The 12,302-nt window shown below is 42.6% G+C and overlaps 1 protein-coding gene across 1 annotated transcript in view; it reads right to left on the reverse strand.

Moving 5' to 3' along the window:
- LOC126162937 (guanylate cyclase 32E) overlaps nucleotides 1-12,302 on the reverse strand; it is a 935,168-nt gene that overhangs the window by 129,074 nt on the left and 793,792 nt on the right. The window contains exon 17 of the mRNA XM_049919769.1: nucleotides 7,869-8,003. Coding sequence (XP_049775726.1) covers nucleotides 7,869-8,003 — 135 coding nt within the window. The remainder of the gene's footprint in view (nucleotides 1-7,868; nucleotides 8,004-12,302) is intronic.

Genomic DNA, 12,302 nt, shown 5'->3' on the forward strand with positions numbered 1-12,302 from the left:
GTGGGTTTCACAGACACATAAAAAAATTGAACTTTAACAGTAGTCAATTAAATGTCTAACTCGTTCCGAGGCAAGAATCTAAATTCTAGAAATGTAACGCTTCACGTCCTGGCCCACACAGGCCAATATGAACCGACCGACCGGTGTGTCATCCACTGACGATGGCGTCATTCAGTTGCGGTATAGAAGGACGTGGGTACAGCACACCTATCTTCCAGAGACTGCCTGCTGTGTTGGTCTTGGAGCCACCACTTCTGATTTAAGTAGATCCTCAACTGGCAACACCAGGCTGAGTCCAACCCGTTCTAGTCCTCCTACCAATGAAAAGTCCATGGTAGTACCAGGAATCGAACGCGGATCCTCTGCGTAGCAGTCAGACATGTTATTGACCTATTGAGGTGGACACAGACACTCTGCAGCGCTGTTTCGAAACTTACTGGCAGACAGAGTGTTGGACCGCGATACGAATACGGTATCGAACATTTCTCGGGTGACGCTTGTGCGAACCATGTCATTCTCCAACGACTCGCGACCGATTCTCCCATCTTTAGTTTAGCCAGTTACTGTCTCCTACTGTCCAAACTTCGCAGGCCTCCTTACACAGCTAGCAGAACTAGCACTTTTGGAAGAAAGTATATCGAGGAGAAATAGTTTAGCCACAGCCTTGTGGTGCCGGCAGAACTGTAATGCGAGGGCTAGTCATACAGTACGTGATCAAAATCATCCGGACACCTGGCTGAAAATGTCTTACGAGTTCGTGGTGCTCTCCATCGGTAATTCTGGAAGTCAATATGGTGTTGGCCCACCCTTGGCCTTGATCACAGCTTCCACTCTCGCAGGCATACGTTCAATCAGGTGCTGGAAAGTTTCTTGGGGAATGGCAGCCCATTCTGCACGGACTGCTGCACTGAGGAGAGGTGTCGATGTCGGTCAGTGAGGCTCGCACGAAGACGGCGCTCCAAAACATCCAAAAGATGTTTTATAGGATTCAGGTAAGGACTCTGTGAAGGGCAGTCCATTACAGGGACGTTATTGTCGTGTAACCATTACACCACAAGCCGTGCATTATGAACAGGTGATCCATCGTGTTGAAATATGCAGTCGCCATCCCCGAATTGTTCTTCAACAGTGGGAAGCAAGAAGGTCCTTAAAACATCAATGTAATCCAGCGCTGTGATAGTGCCACGCAAAACAACAAGGAGTGCAAGCCCCTCCATGAAAAACACGACCACACCATAACACCATCACCTCCGAATTTTACTGTTGGCACTACACACGCTAGCAGATGACGTTCACCGAGCATTCGCCATATCCACATCCTGCCATCGGATCGCCACATCCTGTACCGTGATTCGTCACTCCACACAACTTTTTTCTACTGTTGAATCGTCCAATGTTTACGCTCCTTAACCAAGCAAGGCGTCGTTAGGACTTTACCGGCGTGATATGTGGCTTATGAGCAGCCGCTCGATCATGAAATCAAAGTTTTCTAACCTCTCGCCTAACTGTCATAGTACTTGCAGCGTATACTGATGCAGTTTGGAATTCCTAAGTGATGATCTAGATAGATGTCTGCATATTACACATTACGACCCTCTTCAACTGTCGGCGGTCTCTGTCAATCAACCCACAAGGTCAGCATGTACGCTTTTGTGCTGTACGTGTCCCTTCATGTTTCCACTTCATTATCACGTCGGGAACAGCAGACCTAGGGATGTTTAGGAGTGTGGAAGTCTGGCGTACAGACGTGTGACACAAGTGAAACCCAATCACCTTACCACGTTCGAAGTCCGTGAGTTCCGGGAAGCGCCCCATGCTGCTCTCTCACAATGTGTAATGACTACTGAGGTAGCTGATATGGAGTACATGGCAGTAGGTGGCAGCACAATGCTCCTAATACGAAAAACGTCTGTTTTTGGGGGTGTACAGATACTTTTGATCACATGGTGTATATCGTGGGTGGCTAACTATGGGTAAGATCTTTGGCCACCAATGGCATAATTCTGAGTTCGAGTCCCCGTCTGGCACAAACTATTAAACTAGCAGGATTTTCAAGAATGAAATACAGGGTTATTACAAATGATTGAAGCGATTTCACAGCTCTACAATAACTTTATTATTTGAGATATTTTCACAATGCTTTGCACACACATACAAAAACTCAAAAAGTTTTTTTAGGCATTCACAAATGTTCGATATGTGGCCCTTTAGTGATTCGGCAGGCATCAAGCCGATAATCAAGTTCCTCCCACACTCGGCGCAGCATGTCCCCATCAATGAGTTCGAAAGCATCGTTGATGCGAGCTCGCAGTTCTGGCACGTTTCTTGGTAGAGGAGGTTTAAACACTGAATCTTTCACATAACCCCACAGAAAGAAATTGCATGAGGTTAAGTCGGGAGAGCGTGGAGGCCATGACATGAATTGCTGATCATGATCTCCACCAAGACCGATCCATAGGTTTTCCAATCTCCTGTTTAGGAAATGCCGAACATCATGATGGAAGTGCGGTGGAGCACCATCCTGTTGAAAGATGAAGTCGGCGCTGTCGGTCTCCAGTTGTGGCATGAGCCAATTTTCCAGCATGTCCAGATACACGTGTCCTGTAACGTTTTTTTCGCAGAAGAAAAAGGAGCCGTAAACTTTAAACCGTGAGATTGCACAAAACACGTTAACTTTTGGTGAATTGCGAATTTGCTGCACGAATGCGTGAGGATTCTCTACCGCCCAGATTCGCACATTGTGTCTGTTCACTTCACCATTAAGAAAAAAATGTTGCTTCATCACTGAAAACAAGTTTCGCGCTGAACGCATCCTCTTCCATGAGCTGTTGCAACCGCGCCGAAAATCACTGGGTGTCAGGGCTTGTAGCAATTGTAAACGCTAAGGCTTCTGCTTTAGCCTTTTCCGTAAGATTTTCCAAACCGTCGCCTGTGGTACGTTTAGCTCCCTGCTTGCTTTATTCGTCGACATCCGCGGGCTACGCGTGAAACTTGCCCGCACGCGTTCAACCGTTTCTTCGCCCACTGCAGGCCGACCCGTTGATTTCCCCTTACAGAGGCATCCAGAAGCTTTAAACTGCGCATACCATCGCCGAATGGAGTTAGCAGTTGGTGGATCTTTGTTGAACTTCGTCCTGAAGTGTCGTTGCACTGTTATGACTGACTGATGTGAGTGCATTTCAAGCACGACATACGCTTTCTCGGCTCCTGTCGCCATTTTGTGTCACTGCGCTCTCGAGCGTTCTGGCGGCAGAAACCTGAAGTGCGGCTTCAGCCGAACAAAACTTTATGAGTTTTTCCACGTATCTGTAGTGTGTCGTGACCATATGTCAATGAATGGAGCTACAGTGAATTTATGAAATCGCTTTAATCATTTGTAATAGCCCTGTATATTTCATTAGTCGAGAGAGCAAAGTTTTCTTGTCAATCTAAAATTAATTTTGTTCAGTAGTGCAGTCTACGTTGAGAAGGATTTGCTGCATCATTTTTTTCCATGCATTATTTACCATGTCTCTTGAGGGCGACCCTTTTAACTTTGTTACGCCATTCTAAAAATGTTTTTGTCATTTCATGATGCAGTCCAATAGTTTTCAGGTCGTTCTTCAGGGTCCTAATGCAGATATACGACGGGTGTTCAGGGCCTCTTTTCTTTTATGTTCATTACTATTCCTAACGTATGGTTCAGGACGTATGACACGCCCATACAAGCGTAGGTAATTCTCTTGATACTTTTCCGCTACCTTTGCTTCCTTAAACAAGTCTCGTATGTTATAGTTTCTTACTCCTCCAGACCAGCGTATACTTATCATTATCACCTGGAGCCTTCGTTCGTCTGATTTGTGCATGGCTCAACATTGTGAACTGTCAGTTAGAACTGATCTTATCACTCGTTTGTATACAGAATATACTTTTTGTCTGTTAACGTCAATAGGCATTGTCCCAGTTAAGAAAGTGTATGTTTGCACAAAAATACACTTTCTAAGTATTATTACAATCTGTGTATTGGCTAACAATACGAGCTCCTGACTACCAGTCCATTCTGTGAAAACTGCACATCAAGAGCAATTTCCATTTCCTCAATATTCGCAGTGCAAGTCTTAGGTGATTCACTATATATATTTCGTTTGACTTCAGTAGGCATTTCCACAACGCAGATGACTCGCATTGGTGATCTCTGTTTCAACCAGTCAGTCTTTATACGATTTTCGTTGTCTCTGTCCGTGGAAGCTGTGACAGTGACAAAAAGTTAAGTTTCTTTTATCTCTCAGTATGCAGGCACAATAACTAGCATCAATTTTCCGTATTCAGGGAACTCATCACCACCAGTGCAGCCATGCACAAAACCTGAAAGCCACCTAATACATACAAAGAAGTCAATTTGCAATACACGCTGCATACAATGAATAAAATCCCACTCAATGAACACAGCTACAAAAACGAACTACATATATTGAAAGAAATAAGTGTGGAGAATACATAAGACAGAAACGTTACAGACAAACTGTATCACAAAATGAAAACATAATTGGATGAGACACATAATTACCAACACACCGACACACGAAATATAAACAGACAGAACACGAACGTACATAACACAGACGCACTCGAACTAGAAGCACCGATAGCGACGAGCAAATGGTACACTCTGACTTACAACGAGAAGCAGCTTTAGGAGGGCAGCATACTCACAAAGCAAGGACTGATAACAGCCTACAGAACAGATAATTGTATACAGAGAAAGATGGAGACAACCATTACCAACAGAGACTAACACAAGATATCTCCTATTCCTTAACTAACATGTCGTGACTGCAGTTCAATTGATATTGAACAGACAAGCAGAAATTTCAAAACTAGGTACTGAGAACAAAGAACAGCACTAAAAAGTAACAGCTGTAATTCTACATTCGCAGAGAATCTTATGGTTATAGACCATAGACCAACAGACATTGAAACTGAAATAAAAATACTTTAATGCAGCAACAGCCCCCAACATAAATAGTAATTGAGGAAAACTACCAAACACAGAGCCATAGTAGAAGGCAAAAGAAATAATAAACGAACAGCTCTTTGTAATTTAGCTTCTGCACTTAAGACACTGCCGACGACTCAGACACACACACACACAGACACACACACACACACACACACACACACACACACACACACACTGTAATATTTCCAGTCGTTAATTTTTTAAATTAAGTCCGCAATGGTTGCATGTGACAAAGTGTGAAACAAAAACAGAGCAAACTATTGGTAGTCCTTGTAACCACATTATACGTTAAGAAGGAATATACAAAAAAATTTTATCTGTTTTCAAATTCGTAAATATTTTTCTTAAAAGGTGAAATTTTCATTGTATGGATAGTAAATAGCAATTTTCCTATTATTTGGTAGGGAAAAAACTGATGTTACTATCACTTCAGCAAAACATATAGGGTAAAAAGATAAAAAAGGTTTGTTTGGTGAAGACGGAACCAATCCAAAAACAAATTCATTTATAATTAACACCAACGCAAGAATGAGCTCCAGCCTGAATATGAATAAACGTGACACACAGTTGACTGTGTACTTCTACTACTACTTCTACGACACAAAACGAAGGAATTATCCAAATGGGACGGAAATCGCTGTATGGCCCGTAAATGTACAGAGAAACAATTGATTACAATTTCAGAAAAAAAACTGGATGGTTTGTTGAAGGCAAAGAACTTCGCATATTGAACAAGCCAACAAAGCGTTAGTCCATCTCTGGTCCTTATGCAAGACAGACACGCCACTGAGTGATAGAGTTGTTGGGGGTCCTCCTGAGGACATCGTCTACTGGGGACAGATTCGGCGATCTCGCTGGCTAAGGTAGGGTTTGCCAAGCACGAAGACAGCAGGTGAAACTCTCGTCCTTTTCGCGCTGACATTATTTTTTCGAAATGTAAGCCGAGGATAGCTTGCTACGCAGGCAGACAAAACGGGGCTTAGATAATCGTCGACATATCTCTCTGCTGGAAGGGTGCTGTGCTATGATGAGAACTGTCACCCCAGACCATCACTCGTGGCTGCGGGCTACATGGCGGGGAACAGTCAGGTTTGTAACCCCCGCTGTCCAGGGAGTCCTCAGACTCGTCTTCACTGGTCACTGAGTCTCAGTTCGAAGCGGGACTCTTCACTGAAGACAATTCTATCTCAGTCAATGCGATTCTAGGCCCAAGACGTTTCTGGAGACACCCTGGTCAACGGTGGGATACCAACCTGATTATCGCCCGCCGTAAGGCCTGACACTTGGGAGTGATGGTCTGGGATGCCATTTCTTTTCATAGCGTGACCTCTCTGTGTGCTATTCTCGGCACCCGTACAGCACAGCGCTGCGTTCAATATATTCTACGTCCTGTATTATTGCTCTTCATGGCAAGCCATCGTGAACTTATACACTCCTGGAAATGGAAAAAAGAACACATTGACACCGGTGTGTCAGACCCACCATACTTGCTCCGGACACTGCGAGAGGGCTGTACAAGCAATGATCACACGCACGGCACAGCGGACACACCAGGAACCGCGGTGTAGGCCGTCGAATGGCGCTAGCTGCGCAGCATTTGTGCACCGCCGCCGTCAGTGTCAGCCAGTTTGCCGTGGCATACGGAGCTCCATCGCAGTCTTTAACACTGGTAGCATGCGTGGACGTGAACCGTATGTGCAGTTGACGGACTTTGAGCGAGGGCGTATAGTGGGCATGCGGGAGGCCGGGTGGACGTACCGCCGAATTGCTCAACACGTGGGGCGTGAGGTCTCCACAGTACATCGATGTTGTCGCCAGTGGTCGGCGGAAGGTGCACGTGCCCGTCGACCTGGGACCGGACCGCAGCGACGCACGGATGCACGCCAAGACCGTAGGATCCTACGCAGTGCCGCAGGGGACCGCACCGCCACTTCCCAGCAAATTAGGGACACTGTTGCTCCTGGGGTATCGGCGAGGACCATTCGCAACCGTCTCCATGAAGCTGTGCTACGGTCCCGCACACCGTTAGGCCGTCTTCCGCTCACGCCCCAACATCGTGCAGCCCGCCTCCAGTGGTGTCGCGACAGGCGTGAATGGAGGGACGAATGGAGACGTGTCGTCTTCAGCGATGAGAGTCGCTTCTGCCTTGGTGCCAATGATGGTCGTATGCGTGTTTGGCGCCGTGCAGGTGAGCGCCACAATGAGGACTGCATACGACCGAGGCACACAGGGCCAACACCCGGCATCATGGTGTGGGGAGCGATCTCCTACACTGGCCGTACACCACTGGTGATCGTCGAGGGGACACCGAATAGTGCACGGTACATCCAAACCGTCATCGAACCCATCGTTCTACCATTCCTAGACCGGCAAGTTTCCCCTTCCTGGGACAATGAATTCACGGTGTTCTTATTTCAATTTCCAGGAGTGTATTTCAGCAAGAAAATACCCGCCCGGAAAAGGTTAGTCTCTACTGCTTTTCTACGTGCTTACCAAACCCTACCTTGGCCAGCAAGATCACTATATCTCTTCTCAGTTGCGAACACTTGGGGCATTACAGTCAGGGCCCTCCAACCGTTTCAGGGTTTTCATGATCTGACGCCCAAATGGGCAGAATTTGGCCCTATGTCACTCAGGAGAATATCCAACAACTCTATCAATCATTGCCAAGCCGAATAAGTGCTTACATACGGGCCAGAGGTTGACTAATGTGTTATTGACCGGCTCAGTTTCTGAAACTCCTTCTCGTGAGTAAATCACTCAGATTTTCATTGCAGTCATTTGTCTGTCTGTAAATTCACATCACACCTACCGATTTCCGTCCAATTCGAATAAGTCCTTCCTGTAGTGATTATGAGGATGTACTCACATGCCCTTTCGCAGAGGCCGTAGGCGGGTGCGGATGGCCTTGAAATCCGGGCGCTCCTCTGGCATCTCGGACCAGCACTCCTTCAGACAGTCCCGCACGCAGTCGAATGTGTTCTCCAGCGCTTCCAGCTGCGGCCTGCAACCGTAGAGAGCGCCGCCAGTCACGAAGGAACTAGTACTGCATGTGAAAAGGAGCTGAAACATATTGCAGAATTCATTAAATGTCGTTGTTATTGTTTAGGCTCAGCCTGAAGACTGGTTTCCTGCTGGTCTCCAGGTTAGTCTGTTCTGTAGAAGACTCTACATCTCTGGCAAACTGACTCGCATTTGGGCGGACGATGGTTAAGATACGCGACGGACCATCCAGATTTAGGTTTTTCGTGATTTCCTAAATCGCTTCAGGCAAATGCCCCGATAGTTTCTTGGAAACTGCACTGCTAATATTCTTCACCATCCTTATAATATTTCGTGCGCGTTCTCTGCCTCTAACGAACTCGATGTCGACGGGACGTTAACCCCTAATTTTCCGTTTTTTCTTCTTCTCGGAAGAACTACTGCAACCTACGTCCTGTTGAAGCTGCTTATCGTAGCCCAGCCTTGGTCCCCTCTACTGTTCCAGCCTCCAACCCTCGACACACACACACACACACACACACACACACACACACACAGTTGCCAAATTAAAAATTGACTGATGTCCCAGATTGTGATCTTGTACTCGATCCCCTGCTCCCTACATTTAGTCAGTTGTGCCACAATTTTCTTTTCTCCCCAATTCCATTCGGTACCCCTTCATTTCCTTTGTAGCCTGCACATTTAATCTTCAGTATTCTTCTGTAGCACCACATTTCGAAAGCTTCTGTTCTCTTCCTGTCTGAACTATTTATCTTCCACATTCCTCTCACTCGTAAGTCTACAATCAAGATAAATAGATTTAGAAAAAAAATCATAATACCCAAATTTATATGATAACAAATTTCTGCTTTGAGAAACACAATTTTCACTCTGTTGCCAGTCTGCATTTTATGTCATCTCTATTTCGTAGAAACAGAAGTATAACTTCAGAAAGCCAAGATCGCTATTGTACAGCATTTATTGTGATGGTCGGTTCCAGCAAATAACGTTGCCCTCATCAAATCTTATGTGGTACATTCCACTGAATCTTCATTAAATGCATATAATGCTGTGTCACATCATAGAACGATACTTCATAAACATGAGAACAAAAGCTTGACTTGCTGATATGCTAAACATTATACTGGATGAACGGATTAAATTAAGTTTTGCTTTTAAGGACACTATTCTCCTTGATACAGAAATAAAGGATTGGGAGCTTGATTTCAGTACAGAGTCCTTCAAGCAAATACGAACTGTGATGCAATTTTTACTGTGTAGCATAACAACTGTGCGGTGGTGAAAACGTTGCTGGGGTGTTGTGTTTCAGGTTGCATCGATCCAGTTCCCACGCTCATTAGTATTTTTTTGTTTTGTTTTTTGTTTGCTGTTGATGGCGTTAATTTTTTCCGCAACGTGGCCGCTACCGCGCTTAGGAAAAAAGTTTAACAATATTTGAAAAAATTCATATTTCAAAACGGAAATGGACAATCGAAAATAATTTTATGGTAGGCCACTTCCTGTTAAAGACCAGCTGATTGGAACTGCTAGTCTGAAATATGACTTTTCAAAAAAATGTTTATCGTTTGAAAAATACACTACCTCTGCTTTATGTATGTAGACTGGACGGTAATTCGCATTAAAGAAAAAGAGTGGACCCAAAATTAAACTATGTAAGACTCAATAATTTCTTCCAAGCCACTTAAGTCCTACTCCCCCTCCCCATTCCAGCTATCTGTACCTATCATTGAAATGCAGGGTGTAGAATAATAAACGCTAATAGTCACAACACAAGGTCATTTTTATTTTGCATACGACCGATTTCGGCCTTGTGCCCATCTTCAGGTGATTTACATTCATCTTCACGTATCCATGATCACTACACGAGGTCACTGTTTAAGACAAAAACAAATAATATGATGATAACTAAATACTCACAAATTAAACATTTTGAAGTGGCTTATCAGCATGAGTTGTAAAGTATTATAGTACTTACATATAGCTGGTGTATTCACATTGTTTTCCCACTTCATTTACAGTTTTTTTTATAAAAATATATTTAGTTTTTGCACGTTTAGTCTAATATTCAAAATGCTAACTATTGGTGCTTCTATATTATGACTTTTATAACGTGGTGGCTCCTTAGATGTTAGTAACTGCAGAAGCACACGCACTCGCGAAGTCCCCCGAGTTTACATTGGAAAACAGAGATTATGTTCAGACAGATTAGGTCAAAGAAGTACAGAGATGTTACACATACAGATACATGATGGCTATTAAAAATCATGGAAATGAAATTTTTACGTGATTGTGGAACCACACTGTTATTAAAATATATAGAATGCTTACTACCAAATTATACAAGGTTAAGTATATATATTGTTTTCAAAAATTACTGAGTGAGAGGCGACTATGACTTATTCATCTTCATTTATAAAATATTTTATTAAAGATATGTAGAAATGTTTTTTTTGTAAGAACTACTTGGTCACTGAGAATTAGTTGTGGTAATTTGGAGTTATGGATATAAATCTCGAGCTCTTCAAGAAGATTCAGTTTCTTTCCTTTTCTGACAGTGTGTAATATCTGCAAGTTGTCTTTAGGGATATAGGGTACTTTTCTGGTTCAATTTTACGTAAAAATCAACACCTGTTTCTTTCAGGCACTGTTTATATTACATATGTTTTACAGATTTTTTGTTATCAAGTAATGCAGCACACTTTCTAAACAAATTAGGAGTATTTTGAATATTTTTGAACCTGCTTAGTGTTATTAAAAATTACAAGAAATTGAAGCAATTTTTTTCCAGAATGCTTCCTGGAATTGAGTTACAATTTAATCCAATGTTATACATTTGAAGGAGATCAAATTTTTACCAGATATGCATGACATGATGGCTGAGGTACTAGACCTTTTTAATTCCACCTATTACGTAAATTACAAGGATAAAAAGTATCACATCACATCTTACATTTTAATTTTTATATTTTTTTCCTAATAAAAATGTAACTCTTTTTCTATAATTTAGTTGATTATGCAATAAAGCTTAGGTCTACTATATAAGTATGGACTATAAAAAAATTAGGGCAATGCTTTATAAACTTAAGGAAATATTTGTACCTGAATTCTGAACAATATAACTTGTGGGAAATTGCGAATGAAGATATGAGTCGAATTAAACTGTGCTCCAGGACATTCCTGAAGCATAGTCTTCATCCTGCAGCATTTCTTCATCTTCAATCTTCCTCTTGGCATTCCTTTTACCACTTCTTGCTTCTTTGGATGCTTGAAGAGCGAATCTTTCAGCTTCATGAAGCAATTGATCTTCAATATTAGAGCCACATTCTATGTTTAAATTTCACAGGACTTCCAACCTTCCTATCACACCATCATTGAAACATATCACTGCATCTAGTACACCAACTTTTAATGCATTTAGTCCTACAAAAACATTCTTGGGTAATCTTTCCCATATGCCATAGTTGAAACTTTCATTTGTATTCTGAGGGCCCCCATCAAGACATTTACTGAGCAAAACAGGATCACTTAGGTCTCTAAAACTTAATTTTATTTCATTCATAACAGTTTCAGGAAGAGAATGCTTATAATGGTATATTTGACCACTTTCTTTTGCTTTTTGGCAATCACACCAAGAATCTGCTCCTTTAGGGCAAAGTCTGTGAACAGGGTGGTCATCTGAGATTAGATTAGATTAGATTAGTTTTTCGTTCCATAGATCCGTGCTGAGGAGATCCTCATGGATGTGGAACATGTCAGTTTTTTTTTAAGCTGAAATAACAATACTATGAATATATACAACACATCATTTATTTCTATAAAAAAAATTCGTCAATGGAGTAGAAGGAGTTGGCCACTAATAAGTTTTTCAATCTCCTTTTAAACTGATCTTTATTTGTAATTAAATTTTTTATGTATGCTGGCAAATTATTGAAGGTGAGTGTTCCTGAGTAGTGGAGCCCTTTTTGAACTAAAGTAAGTGGTTTTAAGTCCTTGAGCAGATAATTTTTGTTCCTGGTATTGTATGTATGAACTGAGCTGTTTGTTGGAAAAAGAGATATATTATTTAGGACAAATTTCATTAAGGACAACTTATGAAAGTTGTGGACAACTTATGAAAGTAGGTGGCCCATACAGCTTTTCTCATTGCTGTGACTTCATTCAGAGGTGCAGTTCGTCTAATGGCCAGTCCAAAATAACTCTGAAGAAGTCCTATTTCAGTTTCTGTCAATTTGCCTCGGCCAGACAGAGATTTTCCATGAGATAGCAACTTTCCTTTCATTTCTCTTCGTAGCGTCCTCGA

Source organism: Schistocerca cancellata, chromosome 1, assembly GCF_023864275.1.
Source record: "Schistocerca cancellata isolate TAMUIC-IGC-003103 chromosome 1, iqSchCanc2.1, whole genome shotgun sequence".
Classification (NCBI taxonomy): Eukaryota; Metazoa; Arthropoda; class Insecta; order Orthoptera; family Acrididae; genus Schistocerca; species Schistocerca cancellata.